The sequence below is a fragment of the Pongo pygmaeus genome, chromosome 7 (genome assembly GCF_028885625.2).
Source record: "Pongo pygmaeus isolate AG05252 chromosome 7, NHGRI_mPonPyg2-v2.0_pri, whole genome shotgun sequence".
In the NCBI taxonomy this organism is placed as follows: Eukaryota; Metazoa; Chordata; class Mammalia; order Primates; family Hominidae; genus Pongo; species Pongo pygmaeus.
The window spans coordinates 7,552,906-7,578,547 of NC_072380.2; the positions used below are offsets into that span (position 1 = coordinate 7,552,906).

General features: G+C 53.2%; 3 protein-coding genes across 3 annotated transcripts; all 3 read left to right on the forward strand.

The window, feature by feature from the left end:
* The first annotated feature begins 4,610 nt into the window (after nt 1-4,610).
* LOC129042577 (protein FAM90A5-like) lies at nt 4,611-7,101 on the forward strand. Its single transcript, XM_054498782.2, has 3 exons — nt 4,611-4,753; nt 5,212-5,320; nt 5,900-7,101. Exons 1-3 carry the CDS (start codon nt 4,611-4,613, stop codon nt 6,860-6,862), a joined length of 1,215 nt encoding a protein of 404 aa, XP_054354757.2. The 3' UTR covers nt 6,863-7,101.
* A 5,039-nt stretch (nt 7,102-12,140) lies between these two features.
* LOC129042584 (protein FAM90A5-like) lies at nt 12,141-14,631 on the forward strand. The gene is made up of 3 exons (XM_054498793.2): nt 12,141-12,283; nt 12,742-12,850; nt 13,430-14,631. The coding sequence occupies exons 1-3, from the start codon at nt 12,141-12,143 to the stop codon at nt 14,390-14,392; spliced, it is 1,215 nt and encodes a 404-aa protein (XP_054354768.2). The 3' UTR covers nt 14,393-14,631.
* Nucleotides 14,632-19,028: 4,397 nt separating this feature from the next.
* LOC129042582 (protein FAM90A5-like) lies at nt 19,029-22,454 on the forward strand. Its single transcript, XM_054498792.2, has 4 exons — nt 19,029-19,148; nt 19,614-19,813; nt 20,272-20,380; nt 20,960-22,454. Exons 1-4 carry the CDS (start codon nt 19,029-19,031, stop codon nt 21,920-21,922), a joined length of 1,392 nt encoding a protein of 463 aa, XP_054354767.2. The 3' UTR covers nt 21,923-22,454.
* Nucleotides 22,455-25,642: the final 3,188 nt, after the last annotated feature.

Consider the following 25,642-nt stretch of genomic DNA (forward strand, 5'->3'; position numbering starts at 1 on the left):
GAGAGACGGAGAAAAGAAGTAAGACACAGAGACACAGTATAGGGAAACAACAGTGGGTCCAGGGGACGGGCACTCAGCACACCGAGAACCTGCAGCGGCACCGGCCTCTGAGTTCCCTCAGTTTTTATTGATTACGATTCTCATTATTTCAGCAAAAAGGAAGGTAGTAGGAGAGCAGGGTGACAATAAGGAGAAGGTCAACAAAAAACATGTGAGCAAAGGAATCTATATCATAATTAGGTCCAAGGGAAGGTACTCTGCCTGGACGTGCACGTAGGCCAGATTTATGTTTCTCTCCACCCAAACATCTCAGCGGAGTAAAGAATAGCAAGGCAGCATTACTGCAAACATGTCTTGCCTCCCGCCACAGGGCAGCTTTTCTCCTATCTCAGAGTTGAACAAAGGTACAATCGGGTTTTACACCGAGACACTCGGTTCCCACGGGCAAGCAGGAGACAGTGGCCTTCCTCCATCTCAACTGCAGGAGGCTTTCCTCTTTTACTAATCCACCTCAGCACAGACCCTTAACGGGTGTCAGGCTGGGGGACAGTCAGGTCTTTCTCATCCCACGAGGCCATATTTCAGACTATCACATGGGGAGAAACCTTGGACAATACCCTGCTTTCAAGGGCAGAGGTCCCTGCGGCTTTCCACGGCATTGTGCCCCTGGTTTATTGAGACTAGAGAGTGGCAATGACTTTTACCAAGTATACTGCTTGTGAACATTTGGTTAACAAGGCACGTCCTGCACAGCCCTAGATCCCTTAAACCTTCATTTCATACAACACAGGTTTTTGTGAGCTCCAAGCTGGGGCAAAGCGGCTGGGGCAAAGTGACTGGGGCAAAGCTACAAATTAACAACATCTCAGCAAAGCAATTGTTTAAAGTACAGGTCTTTTTCAAAATGGAGTCTCTTGTGTCTTCCCTTTCTACATAGACACAGTGAGAGTCTGATCTCTCTTTCTTTTCCCTACATCCAAGGGCTTGAAAATTTCTTGACTTGTTAGCAACCCAAATCGTTATGTCTCCGAAACAGAGTTGACTGAGGGCACCGCAGGGCTGGGCGGGACCTTTGACTTCTTATCCATCCACAGGAGCAAGAAAACCTCAGCCCCACTCTACCGACACGCACCTAGTAAAATTCCGCCAACTGAATCTCACGCACGCTAACACGTGGGGAGGGTTGCTTGCACCACGAGTCCCCATTTGGCTCAACCGCCGATGCCAAATGTGTGGCCCCAGTTACGACGGCCCCCGTGAAGTGGCTTCCGGATGTGCGAACGAACCAGGCAGAGTTTCATTGGCCAAATAGACCCCAGCAAAGCTGAAGTTAACTCCCAGATTTGGGATGTCCTTCCGAGGTAAAACATTCATCCCGTCTTCTTTCCGGATATCTGACACCGGGACTTTCCATGGTTCTCCCCCTGATCCTAAGAGTAGCTGAGGTAGAGACTCACTGAAAGATCTAGGCAGGGATATCCCATCATGCACAGGCTATCTCCATTCTCTGACCTGGGAACAACTCTGAGCGGGATTCCACATCTAGGAGGCCTCGGAACGGAGCGGGATTTTCTGAGACACACCAAATGGCTGCTCCCTTTGCACCGCTGATGAGGGTCGTTATCTTGATTATCCAGATCACCTAGAAAGTATCCGTATCCAGAATCCATAAGATCAACTCTCTGCTCCTCTGACAGCAGAAGGAGCATGACCACAATGAACCAAAGAGGGTGGAAGGAAACGATGTGAGACCAGAAAGCTCAGAGAACGGCCACAGGGGGTCGTAAGCAGGGCTTCCAACCTGAATCATGAATAATTAATGAAGCGCAAATCAAAGGGGAATCGAGTCTCAGCAGGTGCAATTTATCCAACGGGAGATCGCCGGAGGGCCAACAAGATTGAGAAACTGGGAGTCGGGTGCAGTGTCAAGGGGGACGCGACTGGTTCCAAAGCTCAAGAAGACCATGGGGTCACTTGGGCTACATGAGAAAACGCCCCAGTGTGCTGCTTCAGCATTCCGACTCCTGCCTGTCCCTTCCCATCCAAGGGACATGGACCCTAACTCGTGCAGGTGCAGATGACCATGGGCAGAATTAAGGGTCGTGGCACAAAAGTTCACCGACACGGGAGTTCCACAGGAGGTCCGGTGGATCTTCGCAAATCCAGAGAAATGGCAATGGGACCCAGGGAATTAGAGCCTCAGAGGCGTCCGGGAGACTTCTCAGGCATAATGCCTGGAGTGGCAAGACCAGCTGAAAAGGGAGCCAGGCACTGAAGGACAAAGCGGTGTTGACTTTCTTCATCTGTGTTCCCCAGTGCAGTCCAATTCACGGTGGTTTCCAAGCGCCTCCTGGAGGAGAAAACACATGAGGGTGTTGTCAGGTTCTCTGCCGACAGACTTACGGTGGGGAAGAAAGAGAAGCTCTGAAGATGGATCATGGCCGTGACTGCATGTCAAGGAGAATCTCCTTGCTGACACTGAGGCCTACGTGGAGATATAGTAAATACGGTCCAATTAAAAGGTGTCTGTTTTACCACATTTTTTAAAACAAAACAAAACAAAAAAACCAAAAAGATGGAAAAGAAGACAGGGGTACAGGCACCAGTGTTACATGTCTGACGGGGAACATCTATTCTTCAAAGCTTGCAGCTGTACACCTAGGTTTTAGAATGTCTGTCAGCAGTGGACATGATCTTAGAGTGGGCTGTGCAGACAGACCTTTCCGGGTCATGCGATTGGATTAAGTTAATGGTAATTAAGGTGCATGTAACTGATTAGGTTAGGGTACGTTCCACGTCAGGTGACCAGAGGCAGTATAAAAGGCAGCCTGGAAAGCAGAGGTCCCTCTCCGCCCCTTCCTCCGTCTTCCTGGATGCTGCATCGCTTCCAGCGGGGCTGCTCCAGCAGCTGCCCATCTCAGCGCCAGCCGGGGAAAGAAAGTAGACCGGTAATTTCAGGTTCGTTTCACTGAACAGTTGTTTGTTTCCCGCAATCCCTGAGGGGTGGGGGGAAAAGAGACAAAGGAGACTGAAAGAAACCGATCACACTGGGGCTTGCTGATGGGGTAGGATGTGCTTGCTCTCGTTTCCAGTAATTCTTGGAAGAGAAAACGAGAAAACATTTCCGTCTCCATGGGTGGGATAAGACCAAGATGGGAATGCGAAAAGAAATGAACTGCAGCACGCTGAATGGGTGGGTAAATGGAAAAAGGACTTTGGAAAAAAAAGGGTGGTTTGCCCTTCAGCCGTGTAAGAAATCGATACGATATGGCACGTGTTCACTGTTTGTTTAGATGAATTCGTGTGGCATGTGTAAAATACCAGAACAATAAATAAAGAGGGGCTGGAGCGAAAGCCAGAAAGCTAGAACAGGAAAGACCATCACCTGCTATTGTGGTAGAGAGGAAGATAACTTCTCTCTATGAATTTGTGTTTGGAAGTCGCCTAATGAAATGGCAAGAGTAGCGATTCAAGTTGTGACGGGAAGCGTCCCTTATCCCTGATTTCAAACAGACCTGCCAAAGGGTGACATAGGCCATGCCCTGTGGCTTCGATCGTTCTGTCCGTCAGGGAGCTAGAATCATCGGGTCTTCTACCGGAGTGAATCGTGATAGACCTAAGTCCAGTCTCCAGAATCAGTTGTTTGTTTGGGGTTGAAAGCTCCACTCCCCATACCTAGGCCACGGGCCCTGTGGCAGGCGAGGTTTACTCTTGGGCTAGGTAATCATGGCAGAGGAACACACAATATCTGAGGATGCACACAGCACATTGCTTTCCACAGATCTGACCGACTGGTGGTGAGGTCTGCTCATCACCGCACCGGCAAGGAGTTAGCTGGGGGCTTCCTGTGGGTGTGTGAATATCCAATGTGCTTAACCATCGACATGTGTGTGTTTGTGTGTGTTTCAGGTGACCCAACAATCAACCCCTGAAAAAGGCGGTCATAAAACCCCCAGGGGATGAAGACGATGGCACGTCGTGACCCCAAAACCGGGGCAAACAGACTCGTGCGAGCCCAGACCCTCCAGAAGCAGCGGAGGGCCCCAGTTGGGCCAAGGGCTCCCCCGCCCGATGAAGAAGACCCCAGGGTAAGTCTAGCCCTGGATCTCTTGGGTATCGGGGTGGGGGTGGGAGCGGGGGGAGGGGGTGTAACAGGGTCCTCAGATACTGGGTTGGATTCCAAAGAGTTCTGTCACCACCACCCAGGCTGCTTTTCCCGTCCAAGGTGGGCGTGGCTTGGGACCTCCTCCCCCGCCCCACAGGTCCCTTGAGAGACTCTTGGGAGCAACCTCCCTTTCTACTTAGAATCCTGTGTAGCCACGTTTGGCCGTGTTGTTGACATCGGGTTCACCATCGTGCCCCTTAGAACCTTGAGTCCTTCCTTTTAGAGTTCCTCCGTCACATGGGCTTTGGGAGAGAACATCGTATCCGAACTCTCCCAGCACTTAATGGCCCCCATGCCGGTGTCCCCTCTTTAGAATCCTTATTCAGCTCTGAATTCACAGTCCGTGGCTTCAGCTCACTCACTGACATCACTTCCTTTCCACCCACAGCTCAAGTGCAAAAACTGCGGGGCCTTTGGCCACACGGCCAGAAGTACCAGGTGCCCCATGAAGTGCTGGAACGCAGCCCTGGTTCCACAGACCTTTGGGAAAAAGGAAGGGAAGGAAAACCTGAAGCCGTGGAAGCCCCGGATTGAAGCGAAGCCGGGGCCCTTGAACAAGGATAAGGGAGAGAAGGAAGAGAGACCAAGGTGAGCAGAGGGAGGGGTTTTCACCACTCTCAGCGTAGTGCCTTCTAAGGACATGGTGTCTCTGCACCTGCACAGCATGTACCTTTCCGTCTCTGGGCCAGGGAAGGAACGCTGCAGAGAAATAGACCGGAGCTCCGTTTCCTCCGGGGTTCCACACCCAGGAGCTCCTTTGGCTCTGGGAGATTCAGGGACGGGGAGAGGCGGGGGCGCTTCGTGCAGTTTCCCCACGACGGCGAGAAAAGCAATGGGATCCAAATCACAGTCCTTAGTTGGGAAACCTAGAGGGCCACCTGGAGGATGGAAAGGTTGGCACGTGAGGGAAGGGGCAGAGGCGGAAATGGCACCAGATGTCCATTTGTGTATCACAAAACACGGAATGGGACTGGGCCCCGGACAGGGTTCTCCCTGTCTCCTGGGGAAAACCAGGGGCCACGGCCTGACCTTTTTCTCTTCTGCAGGCAACAAGACCCGCAGAGGAAGGCTCTCCTCCACATATTTTCCGGCAAACCTCCAGAGAAGCGGCTGCCAAATCGAAAAGGATCCACGGAATCTTCGGATTATCTGAGGGTGAGTGTCACCCTGGGCCCCTGGTCTTTTTCTCCTCTAGGTCACCCTGGTTGATTTCCTTTCAGCTTCCCATCTGCGGGAGGGAATCGGGGAACCCCTCTTTCTTGCCTTCTCGGGGTCGGGGACTCCACGATCCTTCCGGGTCAATTTGATTCCAGGCGAAGGCATCTGAAGATGCCGTATTTCCTGCTGCTTTCTTTCTGTCCAATTATGGCAAGCCTGCCAACAACATGTTCCCAGCGGCATGAGGAAATTAGTCCCTCGGAGGCCCCAAACACGGAGAAGGCTAAACTCAGGAACATGCATGTTTTCAGAGAAGACGTCCTGAGTACCCTTGAGCCACCAACCTGCCTTCAGAAGGGCATTAGTCCGTTCCACTTCATGGAAGGCTGAGTGGAGGTTCATGTGTCTTGTCCTGATCAGCACTCAGGTGGAGGGTCTGTCCCTACTTCCAAGGACCGCCTGTCGATACTGTCCTAAGAATTTCATGGCGTGTGCACCTTGTCTTTGGATGTGGTTGATTTTCATGTCGGCTCCACGCTGAGGAACTTCTAACCTGTGTTGTTTCCTTTCTTTCAGGTTGCAAGCGGGCCAATGCCGGTCCACGCAACCAGTAAGAGGCCGCGCGTGGACCCTGTCCTCACCGATCGCTCAGCTACCCAAATGTCTGACAGGGGCTCCGCCTTGGCTTCACTGTCTCCCCTCAGAAAAGCCAGTCGGAGCTCCTCCTCAAGTCTTGGAGCAAAGGAAAGACAGACAGGGGCTGCGGCCGACATCCCTCAGCCTGCAGTGAGGCACCAGGGCCCCGAGCCTCTCCTCGTGGTGAAGCCGACACACAGCAGCCCTGAGGGTGGCTGCCGAGAAGTTCCCCAGGCCGCCTCCAAAACCCACGGCCTGCTCCAGGCCATCAGCCCCCAGGCACAAGACCAGCTTCCTGCGGTGACCTCACAGCCCTGCCCACCAGCCCCCACACAGGGCTTGGGCCTCGGCTCCAATCTCAGCTTCAGGCCAGGAGCCAAGAGACCTGCGCAGGCTCCGATTCAGGCTTGCCCGAACTTCCCCAAGAAACCGAGACTGGGTCGCTTCCAGATCCCCGAAAACGCCACCCAGGGAGTTGAGCTGGGGGCCCCGGAGAATCTGCAACCTCCGCCAGCCGCAACGGAACTTGGACCAAGTAGGTCGCCCCAGATGGGCAGGAGGACACCCGCCCAGGTGCCCAGCGTCGACCGGCAGCCACCGCACAGCAGACCTTGCCTGCCTACCGCCCAGGCCTGCACCATGTCCCATCACCCAGCGGCCAGCTATGATCCGGCCCAGCCTCTCAGAGTGCTCTTCCGGAGACTGGAAAACGGATGCTGGAGCTCCAGCCTCCTGACAGCCCCCTCATTTCACTCTCCTGAGAAGCCGGGAGCCTTCCTCGCTCAGAGCCCTCGTGTCTCAGAGAAGTCCGAGGGTCCCTGTGTTCGTGTCCCACCGAGCGTCCTCTATGAGGACCTTCGGGTTTCCTCCTCCTCAGAGGACAGCGATTCTGACCTGGAGTGAGACTGCAGGTGGCAGGGGCTCCTTGGCCTCCAGCTCCCGTGACTTGGAGGGGACTGTGGGACTGAGGAGCGGTAGAGCACGGAGCAGACTCTGTGCGGTGACTCCGAAGCTCCCCGGCTGCGGCGCCTCTGTGGATGTGGGAGCCCAGGCCAGGCAGGGAGCAGATGCGGGGACTCTGCCTCCTTGAATTCTGGTGAGGGACATTGTAGTTCGCATGGGTATCCGGAAACGCGCCAGGAAAAGCTTCCGTGCCAGTGATTCGTTGCCTCAGAAACTGCCTGACGCGCAGGAGTCAGACTTCCGCTGGGACGTCAATAGGAAACTGGGGAACTACTGTGTATTTGCTCTCTAGATGACTGAATAAGGGAAAAGTTAGGGAACCCTGAGAGGTGCAGCCCTCCCGCTGTGCCCCGCCCTGAGAGCAGTGTTTCGGACGCTGTGAAGCGTGCTGTGCAAAGCGCTCTCGGGGTCTTTCCTCAGCCTCGAAAACTGGGCTCTGGAATGCCTTTGTAAATATGTGTGTTTCATTGGTTTTGAAGTGAATAAAATTCTCAAAAAGATGACATATTGTCTTTTGACTCTCATTCCGTGTTTGTGTTTAACTGATTTTCCAAGCGAAGGGGTGGCCTGCCCCTCCACACCTGTGGGTGTTTCTAGTCGGGTGGGATGAGAGACGGAGAAAAGAAGTAAGACACAGAGACACAGTATAGGGAAACAACAGTGGGTCCAGGGGACGGGCACTCAGCACACCGAGAACCTGCAGCGGCACCGGCCTCTGAGTTCCCTCAGTTTTTATTGATTACGATTCTCATTATTTCAGCAAAAAGGAAGGTAGTAGGAGAGCAGGGTGACAATAAGGAGAAGGTCAACAAAAAACATGTGAGCAAAGGAATCTATATCATAATTAGGTCCAAGGGAAGGTACTCTGCCTGGACGTGCACGTAGGCCAGATTTATGTTTCTCTCCACCCAAACATCTCAGCGGAGTAAAGAATAGCAAGGCAGCATTACTGCAAACATGTCTTGCCTCCCGCCACAGGGCAGCTTTTCTCCTATCTCAGAGTTGAACAAAGGTACAATCGGGTTTTACACCGAGACACTCGGTTCCCACGGGCAAGCAGGAGACAGTGGCCTTCCTCCATCTCAACTGCAGGAGGCTTTCCTCTTTTACTAATCCACCTCAGCACAGACCCTTAACGGGTGTCAGGCTGGGGGACAGTCAGGTCTTTCTCATCCCACGAGGCCATATTTCAGACTATCACATGGGGAGAAACCTTGGACAATACCCTGCTTTCAAGGGCAGAGGTCCCTGCGGCTTTCCACGGCATTGTGCCCCTGGTTTATTGAGACTAGAGAGTGGCAATGACTTTTACCAAGTATACTGCTTGTGAACATTTGGTTAACAAGGCACGTCCTGCACAGCCCTAGATCCCTTAAACCTTCATTTCATACAACACAGGTTTTTGTGAGCTCCAAGCTGGGGCAAAGCGGCTGGGGCAAAGTGACTGGGGCAAAGCTACAAATTAACAACATCTCAGCAAAGCAATTGTTTAAAGTACAGGTCTTTTTCAAAATGGAGTCTCTTGTGTCTTCCCTTTCTACATAGACACAGTGAGAGTCTGATCTCTCTTTCTTTTCCCTACATCCAAGGGCTTGAAAATTTCTTGACTTGTTAGCAACCCAAATCGTTATGTCTCCGAAACAGAGTTGACTGAGGGCACCGCAGGGCTGGGCAGGACCTTTGACTTCTTATCCATCCACAGGAGCAAGAAAACCTCAGCCCCACTCTACCGACACGCACCTAGTAAAATTCCGCCAACTGAATCTCACGCACGCTAACACGTGGGGAGGGTTGCTTGCACCACGAGTCCCCATTTGGCTCAACCGCCGATGCCAAATGTGTGGCCCCAGTTACGACGGCCCCCGTGAAGTGGCTTCCGGATGTGCGAACGAACCAGGCAGAGTTTCATTGGCCAAATAGACCAGAGCAAAGCTGAAGTTAACTCCGAGATTTGGGATGTCCTTCCGAGGTAAAACATTCATCCCGTCTTCTTTCCGGATGTCTGACACCGGGCCTTTCCATGGTTCTCCCCCTGATCCTAAGAGTAGCTGAGGTAGAGACTCACTGAAAGATCTAGGCAGGGATATCCCATCATGCACAGGCTATCTCCATTCTCTGACCTGGGAACAACTCTGAGCGGGATTCCACATCTAGGAGGCCTCGGAACGGAGCGGGATTTTCTGAGACACACCAAATGGCTGCTCCCTTTGCACCGCTGATGAGGGTCGTTATCTTGATTATCCAGATCACCTAGAAAGTATCCGTATCCAGAATCCATAAGATCAACTCTCCGCTCCTCTGACAGCAGAAGGAGCATGACCACAATGAACCAAAGAGGGTGGAAGGAAACGATGTGAGACCAGAAAGCTCAGAGAACGGCCACAGGGGGTCGTAAGCAGGGCTTCCAACCTGAATCATGAATAATTAATGAAGCGCAAATCAAAGGGGAATCGAGTCTCAGCAGGTGCAATTTATCCAACGGGAGATCGCCGGAGGGCCAACAAGATTGAGAAACTGGGAGTCGGGTGCAGTGTCAAGGGGGACGCGACTGGTTCCAAAGCTCAAGAAGACCATGGGGTCACTTGGGCTACATGAGAAAACGCCCCAGTGTGCTGCTTCAGCATTCCGACTCCTGCCTGTCCCTTCCCATCCAAGGGACATGGACCCTAACTCGTGCAGGTGCAGATGACCATGGGCAGAATTAAGGGTCGTGGCACAAAAGTTCACCGACACGGGAGTTCCACAGGAGGTCCGGTGGATCTTCGCAAATCCAGAGAAATGGCAATGGGACCCAGGGAATTAGAGCCTCAGAGGCGTCCGGGAGACTTCTCAGGCATAATGCCTGGAGTGGCAAGACCAGCTGAAAAGGGAGCCAGGCACTGAAGGACAAAGCGGTGTTGACTTTCTTCATCTGTGTTCCCCAGTGCAGTCCAATTCACGGTGGTTTCCAAGCGCCTCCTGGAGGAGAAAACACATGAGGGTGTTGTCAGGTTCTCTGCCGACAGACTTACGGTGGGGAAGAAAGAGAAGCTCTGAAGATGGATCATGGCCGTGACTGCATGTCAAGGAGAATCTCCTTGCTGACACTGAGGCCTACGTGGAGATATAGTAAATACGGTCCAATTAAAAGGTGTCTGTTTTACCACATTTTTTAAAACAAAACAAAACAAAAAAACCAAAAAGATGGAAAAGAAGACAGGGGTACAGGCACCAGTGTTACATGTCTGACGGGGAACATCTATTCTTCAAAGCTTGCAGCTGTACACCTAGGTTTTAGAATGTCTGTCAGCAGTGGACATGATCTTAGAGTGGGCTGTGCAGACAGACCTTTCCGGGTCATGCGATTGGATTAAGTTAATGGTAATTAAGGTGCATGTAACTGATTAGGTTAGGGTACGTTCCACGTCAGGTGACCAGAGGCAGTATAAAAGGCAGCCTGGAAAGCAGAGGTCCCTCTCCGCCCCTTCCTCCGTCTTCCTGGATGCTGCATCGCTTCCAGCGGGGCTGCTCCAGCAGCTGCCCATCTCAGCGCCAGCCGGGGAAAGAAAGTAGACCGGTAATTTCAGGTTCGTTTCACTGAACAGTTGTTTGTTTCCCGCAATCCCTGAGGGGTGGGGGGAAAAGAGACAAAGGAGACTGAAAGAAACCGATCACACTGGGGCTTGCTGATGGGGTAGGATGTGCTTGCTCTCGTTTCCAGTAATTCTTGGAAGAGAAAACGAGAAAACATTTCCGTCTCCATGGGTGGGATAAGACCAAGATGGGAATGCGAAAAGAAATGAACTGCAGCACGCTGAATGGGTGGGTAAATGGAAAAAGGACTTTGGAAAAAAAAGGGTGGTTTGCCCTTCAGCCGTGTAAGAAATCGATACGATATGGCACGTGTTCACTGTTTGTTTAGATGAATTCGTGTGGCATGTGTAAAATACCAGAACAATAAATAAAGAGGGGCTGGAGCGAAAGCCAGAAAGCTAGAACAGGAAAGACCATCACCTGCTATTGTGGTAGAGAGGAAGATAACTTCTCCCTATGAATTTGTGTTTGGAAGTCGCCTAATGAAATGGCAAGAGTAGCGATTCAAGTTGTGACGGGAAGCGTCCCTTATCCCTGATTTCAAACAGACCTGCCAAAGGGTGACATAGGCCATGCCCTGTGGCTTCGATCGTTCTGTCCGTCAGGGAGCTAGAATCATCGGGTCTTCTACCGGAGTGAATCGTGATAGACCTAAGTCCAGTCTCCAGAATCAGTTGTTTGTTTGGGGTTGAAAGCTCCACTCCCCATACCTAGGCCACGGGCCCTGTGGCAGGCGAGGTTTACTCTTGGACTAGGTAATCATGGCAGAGGAACACACAATATCTGAGGATGCACACAGCACATTGCTTTCCACAGATCTGACCGACTGGTGGTGAGGTCTGCTCATCACCGCACCGGCAAGGAGTTAGCTGGGGGCTTCCTGTGGGTGTGTGAATATCCAATGTGCTTAACCATCGACATGTGTGTGTTTGTGTGTGTTTCAGGTGACCCAACAATCAACCCCTGAAAAAGGCGGTCATAAAACCCCCAGGGGATGAAGACGATGGCACGTCGTGACCCCAAAACCGGGGCAAACAGACTCGTGCGAGCCCAGACCCTCCAGAAGCAGCGGAGGGCCCCAGTTGGGCCAAGGGCTCCCCCGCCCGATGAAGAAGACCCCAGGGTAAGTCTAGCCCTGGATCTCTTGGGTATCGGGGTGGGGGTGGGAGCGGGGGGAGGGGGTGTCACACGGTCCTCAGATACTGGGTTGGATTCCAAAGAGTTCTGTCACCACCACCCAGGCTGCTTTTCCCGTCCAAGGTGGGCGTGGCTTGGGACCTCCTCCCCCGCCCCACAGGTCCCTTGAGAGACTCTTGGGAGCAACCTCCCTTTCTACTTAGAATCCTGTGTAGCCACGTTTGGCCGTGTTGTTGACATCGGGTTCACCATCGTGCCCCTTAGAACCTTGAGTCCTTCCTTTTACAGTTCCTCCGTCACATGGGCTTTGGGAGAGAACATCGTATCCGAACTCTCCCAGCACTTAACGGCCCCCATGCCGGTGTCCCCTCTTTAGAATCCTTATTCAGCTCTGAATTCACAGTCCGTGGCTTCAGCTCACTCACTGACATCACTTCCTTTCCACCCACAGCTCAAGTGCAAAAACTGCGGGGCCTTTGGCCACACGGCCAGAAGTACCAGGTGCCCCATGAAGTGCTGGAACGCAGCCCTGGTTCCACAGACCTTTGGGAAAAAGGAAGGGAAGGAAAACCTGAAGCCGTGGAAGCCCCGGATTGAAGCGAAGCCGGGGCCCTTGAACAAGGATAAGGGAGAGAAGGAAGAGAGACCAAGGTGAGCAGAGGGAGGGGTTTTCACCACTCTCAGCGTAGTGCCTCCTAAGGACATGGTGTCTCTGCACCTGCACAGCGTGTGCCTTTCCGTCTCTGGGCCAGGGAAGGAACGCTGCAGAGAAATAGACCGGAGCTCCGTTTCCTCCGGGGTTCCACACCCAGGAGCTCCTTTGGCTCTGGGAGATTCAGGGACGGGGAGAGGCGGGGGCGCTTCGTGCAGTTTCCCCACGACGGCGAGAAAAGCAATGGGATCCAAATCACAGTCCTTAGTTGGGAAACCTAGAGGGCCACCTGGAGGATGGAAAGGTTGGCACGTGAGGGAAGGGGCAGAGGCGGAAATGGCACCAGATGTCCATTTGTGTATCACAAAACACGGAATGGGACTGGGCCCCGGACAGGGTTCTCCCTGTCTCCTGGGGAAAACCAGGGGCCACGGCCTGACCTTTTTCTCTTCTGCAGGCAACAAGACCCGCAGAGGAAGGCTCTCCTCCACATATTTTCCGGCAAACCTCCAGAGAAGCCGCTGCCAAATCGAAAAGGATCCACGGAATCTTCGGATTATCTGAGGGTGAGTGTCACCCTGGGCCCCTGGTCTTTTTCTCCTCTAGGTCACCCTGGTTGATTTCCTTTCAGCTTCCCATCTGCGGGAGGGAATCGGGGAACCCCTCTTTCTTGCCTTCTCGGGGTCGGGGACTCCACGATCCTTCCGGGTCAATTTGATTCCAGGCGAAGGCATCTGAAGATGCCGTATTTCCTGCTGCTTTCTTTCTGTCCAATTATGGCAAGCCTGCCAACAACATGTTCCCAGCGGCATGAGGAAATTAGTCCCTCGGAGGCCCCAAACACGGAGAAGGCTAAACTCAGGAACATGCATGTTTTCAGAGAAGACGTCCTGAGTACCCTTGAGCCACCAACCTGCCTTCAGAAGGGCATTAGTCCGTTCCACTTCATGGAAGGCTGAGTGGAGGTTCATGTGTCTTGTCCTGATCAGCACTCAGGTGGAGGGTCTGTCCCTACTTCCAAGGACCGCCTGTCGATACTGTCCTAAGAATTTCATGGCGTGTGCACCTTGTCTTTGGATGTGGTTGATTTTCATGTCGGCTCCACGCTGAGGAACTTCTAACCTGTGTTGTTTCCTTTCTTTCAGGTTGCAAGCGGGCCAATGCCGGTCCACGCAACCAGTAAGAGGCCGCGCGTGGACCCTGTCCTCACCGATCGCTCAGCTACCCAAATGTCTGACAGGGGCTCCGCCTTGGCTTCACTGTCTCCCCTCAGAAAAGCCAGTCGGAGCTCCTCCTCAAGTCTTGGAGCAAAGGAAAGACAGACAGGGGCTGCGGCCGACATCCCTCAGCCTGCAGTGAGGCACCAGGGCCCCGAGCCTCTCCTCGTGGTGAAGCCGACACACAGCAGCCCTGAGGGTGGCTGCCGAGAAGTTCCCCAGGCCGCCTCCAAAACCCACGGCCTGCTCCAGGCCATCAGCCCCCAGGCACAAGACCAGCTTCCTGCGGTGACCTCACAGCCCTGCCCACCAGCCCCCACACAGGGCTTGGGCCTCGGCTCCAATCTCAGCTTCAGGCCAGGAGCCAAGAGACCTGCGCAGGCTCCGATTCAGGCTTGCCCGAACTTCCCCAAGAAACCGAGACTGGGTCGCTTCCAGATCCCCGAAAACGCCACCCAGGGAGTTGAGCTGGGGGCCCCGGAGAATCTGCAACCTCCGCCAGCCGCAACGGAACTTGGACCAAGTAGGTCGCCCCAGATGGGCAGGAGGACACCCGCCCAGGTGCCCAGCGTCGACCGGCAGCCACCGCACAGCAGACCTTGCCTGCCTACCGCCCAGGCCTGCAGCATGTCCCATCACCCAGCGGCCAGCTATGATCCGGCCCAGCCTCTCAGAGTGCTCTTCCGGAGACTGGAAAACGGATGCTGGAGCTCCAGCCTCCTGACAGCCCCCTCATTTCACTCTCCTGAGAAGCCGGGAGCCTTCCTCGCTCAGAGCCCTCGTGTCTCAGAGAAGTCCGAGGGTCCCTGTGTTCGTGTCCCACCGAGCGTCCTCTATGAGGACCTTCGGGTTTCCTCCTCCTCAGAGGACAGCGATTCTGACCTGGAGTGAGACTGCAGGTGGCAGGGGCTCCTTGGCCTCCAGCTCCCGTGACTTGGAGGGGACTGTGGGACTGAGGAGCGGTAGAGCACGGAGCAGACTCTGTGCGGTGACTCCGAAGCTCCCCGGCTGCGGCGCCTCTGTGGATGTGGGAGCCCAGGCCAGGCAGGGAGCAGATGCGGGGACTCTGCCTCCTTGAATTCTGGTGAGGGACATTGTAGTTCGCATGGGTATCCGGAAACGCGCCAGGAAAAGCTTCCGTGCCAGTGATTCGTTGCCTCAGAAACTGCCTGACGCGCAGGAGTCAGACTTCCGCTGGGACGTCAATAGGAAACTGGGGAACTACTGTGTATTTGCTCTCTAGATGACTGAATAAGGGAAAAGTTAGGGAACCCTGAGAGGTGCAGCCCTCCCGCTGTGCCCCGCCCTGAGAGCAGTGTTTCGGACGCTGTGAAGCGTGCTGTGCAAAGCGCTCTCGGGGTCTTTCCTCAGCCTCGAAAACTGGGCTCTGGAATGCCTTTGTAAATATGTGTGTTTCATTGGTTTTGAAGTGAATAAAATTCTCAAAAAGATGACATATTGTCTTTTGACTCTCATTCCGCGTTTGTGTTTAACTGATTTTCCAAGCGAAGGGGTGGCCTGCCCCTCCACACCTGTGGGTGTTTCTAGTCGGGTGGGATGAGAGACGGAGAAAAGAAGTAAGACACAGAGACACAGTATAGGGAAACAACAGTGGGTCCAGGGGACGGGCACTCAGCACACCGAGAACCTGCAGCGGCACCGGCCTCTGAGTTCCCTCAGTTTTTATTGATTACGATTCTCATTATTTCAGCAAAAAGGAAGGTAGTAGGAGAGCAGGGTGACAATAAGGAGAAGGTCAACAAAAAACATGTGAGCAAAGGAATCTATATCATAATTAGGTCCAAGGGAAGGTACTCTGCCTGGACGTGCACGTAGGCCAGATTTATGTTTCTCTCCACCCAAACATCTCAGCGGAGTAAAGAATAGCAAGGCAGCATTACTGCAAACATGTCTTGCCTCCCGCCACAGGGCAGCTTTTCTCCTATCTCAGAGTTGAACAAAGGTACAATCGGGTTTTACACCGAGACATTCGGTTCCCACGGGCAAGCAGGAGACAGTGGCCTTCCTCCATCTCAACTGCAGGAGGCTTTCCTCTTTTACTAATCCACCTCAGCACAGACCCTTAACGGGTGTCAGGCTGGGGGACAGTCAGGTCTTTCTCATCCCACGAGGCCATATTTCAGACTATCACATGGGGAGAAACCTTGGACAATACCCTGCTTTCAAGGGCAGAGGTCCCTGCGGCTTTCCACGGCATTGTGCCCCTGGTTTATTGAGACTAGAGAGTGGCAATGACTTTTACCAAGTATACTGCTTGTGAACATTTGGTTAACAAGGCACGTCCTGCACAGCCCTAGATCCCTTAAACCTTCATTTCATACAACACAGGTTTTTGTGAGCTCCAAGCTGGGTCAAAGCGGCTGGGGCAAAGTGACTGGGGCAAAGCTACAAATTAACAACATCTCAGCAAAGCAATTGTTTAAAGTACAGGTCTTTTTCAAAATGGAGTCTCTTGTGTCTTCCCTTTCTACATAGACACAGTGAGAGTCTGATCTCTCTTTCTTTTCCCTACATCCAAGGGCTTGAAAATTTCTTGACTTGTTAGCAACCCAAATCGTTATGTCTCCGAAACAGAGTTGACTGAGGGCACCGCAGGGCTGGGCAGGACCTTTGACTTCTTATCCATCCACAGGAGCAAGAAAACCTCAGCCCCACTCTACCGACACGCACCTAGTAAAATTCCGCCAACTGAATCTCACGCACGCTAACACGTGGGGAGGGTTGCTTGCACCACGAGTCCCCATTTGGCTCAACCGCCGATGCCAAATGTGTGGCCCCAGTTACGACGGCCCCCGTGAAGTGGCTTCCGGATGTGCGAACGAACCAGGCAGAGTTTCATTGGCCAAATAGACCAGAGCAAAGCTGAAGTTAACTCCCAGATTTGGGATGTCCTTCCGAGGTAAAACATTCATCCCGTCTTCTTTCCGGATGTCTGACACCGGGCCTTTCCATGGTTCTCCCCCTGATCCTAAGAGTAGCTGAGGTAGAGACTCACTGAAAGATCTAGGCAGGGATATCCCATCATGCACAGGCTATCTCCATTCTCTGACCTGGGAACAACTCTGAGCGGGATTCCACATCTAGGAGGCCTCGGAACGGAGCGGGATTTTCTGAGACACACCAAATGGCTGCTCCCTTTGCACCGCTGATGAGGGTCGTTATCTTGATTATCCAGATCACCTAGAAAGTATCCGTATCCAGAATCCATAAGATCAACTCTCCGCTCCTCTGACAGCAGAAGGAGCATGACCACAATGAACCAAAGAGGGTGGAAGGAAACGATGTGAGACCAGAAAGCTCAGAGAACGGCCACAGGGGGTCGTAAGCAGGGCTTCCAACCTGAATCATGAATAATTAATGAAGCGCAAATCAAAGGGGAATCGAGTCTCAGCAGGTGCAATTTATCCAACGGGAGATCGCCGGAGGGCCAACAAGATTGAGAAACTGGGAGTCGGGTGCAGTGTCAAGGGGGACGCGACTGGTTCCAAAGCTCAAGAAGACCATGGGGTCACTTGGGCTACATGAGAAAACGCCCCAGTGTGCTGCTTCAGCATTCCGACTCCTGCCTGTCCCTTCCCATCCAAGGGACATGGACCCTAACTCGTGCAGGTGCAGATGACCATGGGCAGAATTAAGGGTCGTGGCACAAAAGTTCACCGACACGGGAGTTCCACAGGAGGTCCGGTGGATCTTCGCAAATCCAGAGAAATGGCAATGGGACCCAGGGAATTAGAGCCTCAGAGGCGTCCGGGAGACTTCTCAGGCATAATGCCTGGAGTGGCAAGACCAGCTGAAAAGGGAGCCAGGCACTGAAGGACAAAGCGGTGTTGACTTTCTTCATCTGTGTTCCCCAGTGCAGTCCAATTCACGGTGGTTTCCAAGCGCCTCCTGGAGGAGAAAACACATGAGGGTGTTGTCAGGTTCTCTGCCGACAGACTTACGGTGGGGAAGAAAGAGAAGCTCTGAAGATGGATCATGGCCGTGACTGCATGTCAAGGAGAATCTCCTTGCTGACACTGAGGCCTACGTGGAGATATAGTAAATACGGTCCAATTAAAAGGTGTCTGTTTTACCACATTTTTTAAAACAAAACAAAACAAAAAAACCAAAAAGATGGAAAAGAAGACAGGGGTACAGGCACCAGTGTTACATGTCTGACGGGGAACATCTATTCTTCAAAGCTTGCAGCTGTACACCTAGGTTTTAGAATGTCTGTCAGCAGTGGACATGATCTTAGAGTGGGCTGTGCAGACAGACCTTTCCGGGTCATGTGATTGGATTAAGTTAATGGTAATTAAGGTGCATGTAACTGATTAGGTTAGGGTACGTTCCACGTCAGGTGACCAGAGGCAGTATAAAAGGCAGCCTGGAAAGCAGAGGTCCCTCTCCGCCCCTTCCTCCGTCTTCCTGGATGCTGCATCGCTTCCAGCGGGGCTGCTCCAGCAGCTGCCCATCTCAGCGCCAGCCGGGGAAAGAAAGTAGACCGGTAATTTCAGGTTCGTTTCACTGAACAGTTGTTTGTTTCCCGCAATCCCTGAGGGGTGGGGGGAAAAGAGACAAAGGAGACTGAAAGAAACCGATCACACTGGGGCTTGCTGATGGGGTAGGATGTGCTTGCTCTCGTTTCCAGTAATTCTTGGAAGAGAAAACGAGAAAACATTTCCGTCTCCATGGGTGGGATAAGACCAAGATGGGAATGCGAAAAGAAATGAACTGCAGCACGCTGAATGGGTGGGTAAATGGAAAAAGGACTTTGGAAAAAAAAGGGTGGTTTGCCCTTCAGCCGTGTAAGAAATCGATACGATATGGCACGTGTTCACTGTTTGTTTAGATGAATTCGTGGGGCATGTGTAAAATACCAGAACAATAAATAAAGAGGGGCTGGAGCGAAAGCCAGAAAGCTAGAACAGGAAAGACCATCACCTGCTATTGTGGTAGAGAGGAAGATAACTTCTCTCTATGAATTTGTGTTTGGAAGTCGCCTAATGAAATGGCAAGAGTAGCGATTCAAGTTGTGACGGGAAGCGTCCCTTATCCCTGATTTCAAACAGACCTGCCAAAGGGTGACATAGGCCATGCCCTGTGGCTTCGATCGTTCTGTCCGTCAGGGAGCTAGAATCATCGGGTCTTCTACCGGAGTGAATCGTGATAGACCTAAGTCCAGTCTCCAGAATCAGTTGTTTGTTTGGGGTTGAAAGCTCCACTCCCCATACCTAGGCCACGGGCCCTGTGGCAGGCGAGGTTTACTCTTGGACTAGGTAATCATGGCAGAGGAACACACAATATCTGAGGATGCACACAGCACATTGCTTTCCACAGATCTGACCGACTGGTGGTGAGGTCTGCTCATCACCGCACCGGCAAGGAGTTAGCTGGGGGCTTCCTGTGGGTGTGTGAATATCCAATGTGCTTAACCATCGACATGTGTGTGTTTGTGTGTGTTTCAGGTGACCCAACAATCAACCCCTGAAAAAGGCGGTCATAAAACCCCCAGGGGATGAAGACGATGGCACGTCGTGACCCCAAAACCGGGGCAAACAGACTCGTGCGAGCCCAGACCCTCCAGAAGCAGCGGAGGGCCCCATTTGGGCCAAGGGCTCCCCCGCCCGATGAAGAAGACCCCAGGGTAAGTCTAGCCCTGGATCTCTTGGGTATCGGGGTGGGGGTGGGAGCGGGGGGAGGGGGTGTCACACGGTCCTCAGATACTGGGTTGGATTCCAAAGAGTTCTGTCACCACCACCCAGGCTGCTTTTCCCGTCCAAGGTGGGCGTGGCTTGGGACCTCCTCCCCCGCCCCACAGGTCCCTTGAGAGACTCTTGGGAGCAACCTCCCTTTCTACTTAGAATCCTGTGTAGCCACGTTTGGCCGTGTTGTTGACATCGGGTTCACCATCGTGCCCCTTAGAACCTTGAGTCCTTCCTTTTAGAGTTCCTCCGTCACATGGGCTTTGGGAGAGAACATCGTATCCGAACTCTCCCAGCACTTAACGGCCCCCATGCCGGTGTCCCCTCTTTAGAATCCTTATTCAGCTCTGAATTCACAGTCCGTGGCTTCAGCTCACTCACTGACATCACTTCCTTTCCACCCACAGCTCAAGTGCAAAAACTGCGGGGCCTTTGGCCACACGGCCAGAAGTACCAGGTGCCCCATGAAGTGCTGGAACGCAGCCCTGGTTCCACAGACCTTTGGGAAAAAGGAAGGGAAGGAAAACCTGAAGCCGTGGAAGCCCCGGATTGAAGCGAAGCCGGGGCCCTTGAACAAGGATAAGGGAGAGAAGGAAGAGAGACCAAGGTGAGCAGAGGGAGGGGTTTTCACCACTCTCAGGGTAGTGCCTCCTAAGGACATGGTGTCTCTGCACCTGCACAGCGTGTGCCTTTCCGTCTCTGGGCCAGGGAAGGAACGCTGCAGAGAAATAGACCGGAGCTCCGTTTCCTCCGGGGTTCCACACCCAGGAGCTCCTTTGGCTCTGGGAGATTCAGGGACGGGGAGAGGCGGGGGCGCTTCGTGCAGTTTCCCCACGACGGCGAGAAAAGCAATGGGATCCAAATCACAGTCCTTAGTTGGGAAGCCTAGAGGGCCACCTGGAGGATGGAATGGTTGGCACGTGAGGGAAGGGGCAGAGGCGGAAATGGCACCAGATGTCCATTTGTGTATCACAAAACACGGAATGGGACTGGGCCCCGGACAGGGTTCTCCCTGTCTCCTGGGGAAAACCAGGGGCCACGGCCTGACCTTTTTCTCTTCTGCAGGCAACAAGACCCGCAGAGGAAGGCTCTCCTCCACATATTTTCCGGCAAACCTCCAGAGAAGCCGCTGCCAAATCGAAAAGGATCCACGGAATCTTCGGATTATCTGAGGGTGAGTGTCACCCTGGGCCCCTGGTCTTTTTCTCCTCTAGGTCACCCTGGTTGATTTCCTTTCAGCTTCCCATCTGCGGGAGGGAATCGGGGAAACCCTCTTTCTTGCCTTCTCGGGGTCGGGGACTCCACGATCCTTCCGAGTCAATTTGATTCCAGGCGAAGGCATCTGAAGATGCCGTATTTCCTGCTGCTTTCTTTCTGTCCAATTATGGCAAGCCTGCCAACAACATGTTCCCAGCGGCATGAGGAAATTAGTCCCTCGGAGGCCCCAAACACGGAGAAGGCTAAACTCAGGAACATGCATGTTTTCAGAGAAGACGTCCTGAGTACCCTTGAGCCACCAACCTGCCTTCAGAAGGGCATTAGTCCGTTCCACTTCATGGAAGGCTGAGTGGAGGTTCATGTGTCTTGTCCTGATCAGCACTCAGGTGGAGGGTCTGTCCCTACTTCCAAGGACCGCCTGTCGATACTGTCCTAAGAATTTCATGGCGTGTGCACCTTGTCTTTGGATGTGGTTGATTTTCATGTCGGCTCCACGCTGAGGAACTTCTAACCTGTGTTGTTTCCTTTCTTTCAGGTTGCAAGCGGGCCAATGCCGGTCCACGCAACCAGTAAGAGGCCGCGCGTGGACCCTGTCCTCACCGATCGCTCAGCTACCCAAATGTCTGACAGGGGCTCCGCCTTGGCTTCACTGTCTCCCCTCAGAAAAGCCAGTCGGAGCTCCTCCTCAAGTCTTGGAGCAAAGGAAAGACAGACAGGGGCTGCGGCCGACATCCCTCAGCCTGCAGTGAGGCACCAGGGCCCCGAGCCTCTCCTCGTGGTGAAGCCGACACACAGCAGCCCTGAGGGTGGCTGCCGAGAAGTTCCCCAGGCCGCCTCCAAAACCCACGGCCTGCTCCAGGCCATCAGCCCCCAGGCACAAGACCAGCTTCCTGCGGTGACCTCACAGCCCTGCCCACCAGCCCCCACACAGGGCTTGGGCCTCGGCTCCAATCTCAGCTTCAGGCCAGGAGCCAAGAGACCTGCGCAGGCTCCGATTCAGGCTTGCCCGAACTTCCCCAAGAAACCGAGACTGGGTCGCTTCCAGATCCCCGAAAACGCCACCCAGGGAGTTGAGCTGGGGGCCCCGGAGAATCTGCAACCTCCGCCAGCCGCAACGGAACTTGGACCAAGTAGGTCGCCCCAGATGGGCAGGAGGACACCCGCCCAGGTGCCCAGCGTCGACCGGCAGCCACCGCACAGCAGACCTTGCCTGCCTACCGCCCAGGCCTGCAGCATGTCCCATCACCCAGCGGCCAGCTATGATCCGGCCCAGCCTCTCAGAGTGCTCTTCCGGAGACTGGAAAACGGATGCTGGAGCTCCAGCCTCCTGACAGCCCCCTCATTTCACTCTCCTGAGAAGCCGGGAGCCTTCCTCGCTCAGAGCCCTCGTGTCTCAGAGAAGTCCGAGGGTCCCTGTGTTCGTGTCCCACCGAGCGTCCTCTATGAGGACCTTCGGGTTTCCTCCTCCTCAGAGGACAGCGATTCTGACCTGGAGTGAGACTGCAGGTGGCAGGGGCTCCTTGGCCTCCAGCTCCCGTGACTTGGAGGGGACTGTGGGACTGAGGAGCGGTAGAGCACGGAGCAGACTCTGTGCGGTGACTCCGAAGCTCCCCGGCTGCGGCGCCTCTGTGGATGTGGGAGCCCAGGCCAGGCAGGGAGCAGATGCGGGGACTCTGCCTCCTTGAATTCTGGTGAGGGACATTGTAGTTCGCATGGGTATCCGGAAACGCGCCAGGAAAAGCTTCCGTGCCAGTGATTCGTTGCCTCAGAAACTGCCTGACGCGCAGGAGTCAGACTTCCGCTGGGACGTCAATAGGAAACTGGGGAACTACTGTGTATTTGCTCTCTAGATGACTGAATAAGGGAAAAGTTAGGGAACCCTGAGAGGTGCAGCCCTCCCGCTGTGCCCCGCCCTGAGAGCAGTGTTTCGGACGCTGTGAAGCGTGCTGTGCAAAGCGCTCTCGGGGTCTTTCCTCAGCCTCGAAAACTGGGCTCTGGAATGCCTTTGTAAATATGTGTGTTTCATTGGTTTTGAAGTGAATAAAATTCTCAAAAAGATGACATATTGTCTTTTGACTCTCATTCCGCGTTTGTGTTTAACTCATTTTCCAAGCGAAGGGGTGGCCTGCCCCTCCACACCTGTGGGTGTTTCTAGTCGGGTGGGATGAGAGACGGAGAAAAGAAGTAAGACACAGAGACACAGTATAGGGAAACAACAGTGGGTCCAGGGGACGGGCACTCAGCACACCGAGAACCTGCAGCGGCACCGGCCTCTGAGTTCCCTCAGTTTTTATTGATTACGATTCTCATTATTTCAGCAAAAAGGAAGGTAGTAGGAGAGCAGGGTGACAATAAGGAGAAGGTCAACAAAAAACATGTGAGCAAAGGAATCTATATCATAATTGGGTCCAAGGGAAGGTACTCTGCCTGGACGTGCACGTAGGCCAGATTTATGTTTCTCTCCACCCAAACATCTCAGCGGAGTAAAGAATAGCAAGGCAGCATTACTGCAAACATGTCTTGCCTCCCGCCACAGGGCAGCTTTTCTCCTATCTCAGAGTTGAACAAAGGTACAATCGGGTTTTACACCGAGACATTCGGTTCCCACGGGCAAACAGGAGACAGTGGCCTTCCTCCATCTCAACTGCAGGAGGCTTTCCTCTTTTACTAATCCACCTCAGCACAGACCCTTAACGGGTGTCAGGCTGGGGGACAGTCAGGTCTTTCTCATCCCACGAGGCCATATTTCAGACTATCACATGGGGAGAAACCTTGGACAATACCCTGCTTTCAAGGGCAGAGGTCCCTGCGGCTTTCCACGGCATTGTGCCCCTGGTTTATTGAGACTAGAGAGTGGCAATGACTTTTACCAAGTATACTGCTTGTGAACATTTGGTTAACAAGGCACGTCCTGCACAGCCCTAGATCCCTTAAACCTTCATTTCATACAACACAGGTTTTTGTGAGCTCCAAGCTGGGTCAAAGCGGCTGGGGCAAAGTGACTGGGGCAAAGCTACAAATTAACAACATCTCAGCAAAGCAATTGTTTAAAGTACAGGTCTTTTTCAAAATGGAGTCTCTTGTGTCTTCCCTTTCTACATAGACACAGTGAGAGTCTGATCTCTCTTTCTTTTCCCTACATCCAAGGGCTTGAAAATTTCTTGACTTGTTAGCAACCCAAATCGTTATGTCTCCGAAACAGAGTTGACTGAGGGCACCGCAGGGCTGGGCGGGACCTTTGACTTCTTATCCATCCACAGGAGCAAGAAAACCTCAGCCCCACTCTACCGACACGCACCTAGTAAAATTCCGCCAACTGAATCTCACGCACGCTAACACGTGGGGAGGGTTGCTTGCACCACGAGTCCCCATTTGGCTCAACCGCCGATGCCAAATGTGTGGCCCCAGTTACGACGGCCCCCGTGAAGTGGCTTCCGGATGTGCGAACGAACCAGGCAGAGTTTCATTGGCCAAATAGACCAGAGCAAAGCCGAAGTTAACTCCCAGATTTGGGACGTCCTTCCGAGGTAAAACATTCATCCCGTCTTCTTTCCGGATGTCTGACACCGGGCCTTTCCATGGTTCTCCCCCTGATCCTAAGAGTAGCTGAGGTAGAGACTCACTGAAAGATCTAGGCAGGGATATCCCATCATGCACAGGCTATCTCCATTCTCTGACCTGGGAACAACTCTGAGCGGGATTCCACATCTAGGAGGCCTCGGAACGGAGCGGGATTTTCTGAGACACACCAAATGGCTGCTCCCTTTGCACCGCTGATGAGGGTCGTTATCTTGATTATCCAGATCACCTAGAAAGTATCCGTATCCAGAATCCATAAGATCAACTCTCTGCTCCTCTGACAGCAGAAGGAGCATGACCACAATGAACCAAAGAGGGTGGAAGGAAACGATGTGAGACCAGAAAGCTCAGAGAACGGCCACAGGGGGTCGTAAGCAGGGCTTCCAACCTGAATCATGAATAATTAATGAAGCGCAAATCAAAGGGGAATCGAGTCTCAGCAGGTGCAATTTATCCAACGGGAGATCGCCGGAGGGCCAACAAGATTGAGAAACTGGGAGTCGGGTGCAGTGTCAAGGGGGACGCGACTGGTTCCAAAGCTCAAGAAGACCATGGGGTCACTTGGGCTACATGAGAAAACGCCCCAGTGTGCTGCTTCAGCATTCCGACTCCTGCCTGTCTCTTCCCATCCAAGGGACATGGACCCTAACTCGTGCAGGTGCAGATGACCATGGGCAGAATTAAGGGTCGTGGCACAAAAGTTCACCGACACGGGAGTTCCACAGGAGGTCCGGTGGATCTTCGCAAATCCAGAGAAATGGCAATGGGACCCAGGGAATTAGAGCCTCAGAGGCGTCCGGGAGACTTCTCAGGCATAATGCCTGGAGTGGCAAGACCAGCTGAAAAGGGAGCCAGGCACTGAAGGACAAAGCGGTGTTGACTTTCTTCATCTGTGTTCCCCAGTGCAGTCCAATTCACGGTGGTTTCCAAGCGCCTCCTGGAGGGGAAAACACATGAGGGTGTTGTCAGGGTTCTCTGCCGACAGACTTACGGTGGGGAAGAAAGAGAAGCTCTGAAGATGGATCATGGCCGTGACTGCATGTCAAGGAGAATCTCCTTGCTGACACTGAGGCCTACGTGGAGATATAGTAAATACGGTCCAATTAAAAGGTGTCTGTTTTACCACATTTTTTAAAACAAAACAAAACAAAAAAACCAAAAAGATGGAAAAGAAGACAGGGGTACAGGCACCAGTGTTACATGTCTGACGGGGAACATCTATTCTTCAAAGCTTGCAGCTGTACACCTAGGTTTTAGAATGTCTGTCAGCAGTGGACATGATCTTAGAGTGGGCTGTGCAGACAGACCTTTCCGGGTCATGTGATTGGATTAAGTTAATGGTAATTAAGGTGCATGTAACTGATTAGGTTAGGGTACGTTCCACGTCAGGTGACCAGAGGCAGTATAAAAGGCAGCCTGGAAAGCAGAGGTCCCTCTCCGCCCCTTCCTCCGTCTTCCTGGATGCTGCATCGCTTCCAGCGGGGCTGCTCCAGCACCTGCCCATCTCAGCGCCAGCCGGGGAAAGAAAGTAGACGGGTAATTTCAGGTTCGTTTCACTGAACAGTTGTTTGTTTCCCGCAATCCCTGAGGGGTGGGGGGAAAAGAGACAAAGGAGACTGAAAGAAACCGATCACACTGG

Bases quoted from the DNA above. Each gene is read 5' to 3' on its own strand.
- LOC129042582 (XM_054498792.2), top strand. From the start codon at position 19,029: ATGGCACGTCGTGACCCCAAAACCGGGGCAAACAGACTCGTGCGAGCC. The intron at 19,149-19,613 runs GTAAGTCTAGCC...TTCCACCCACAG, and splicing joins CCGATGAAGAAGACCCCAGG to CTCAAGTGCAAAAACTGCGG. The intron at 20,381-20,959 runs GTGAGTGTCACC...CCTTTCTTTCAG, and splicing joins AATCTTCGGATTATCTGAGG to GTTGCAAGCGGGCCAATGCC.
- LOC129042584 (XM_054498793.2), top strand. From the start codon at position 12,141: ATGAAGTGCTGGAACGCAGCCCTGGTTCCACAGACCTTTGGGAAAAAG. The intron at 12,284-12,741 runs GTGAGCAGAGGG...TCTCTTCTGCAG, and splicing joins GAGAAGGAAGAGAGACCAAG to GCAACAAGACCCGCAGAGGA. The intron at 12,851-13,429 runs GTGAGTGTCACC...CCTTTCTTTCAG, and splicing joins AATCTTCGGATTATCTGAGG to GTTGCAAGCGGGCCAATGCC.
- LOC129042577 (XM_054498782.2), top strand. From the start codon at position 4,611: ATGAAGTGCTGGAACGCAGCCCTGGTTCCACAGACCTTTGGGAAAAAG. The intron at 4,754-5,211 runs GTGAGCAGAGGG...TCTCTTCTGCAG, and splicing joins GAGAAGGAAGAGAGACCAAG to GCAACAAGACCCGCAGAGGA. The intron at 5,321-5,899 runs GTGAGTGTCACC...CCTTTCTTTCAG, and splicing joins AATCTTCGGATTATCTGAGG to GTTGCAAGCGGGCCAATGCC.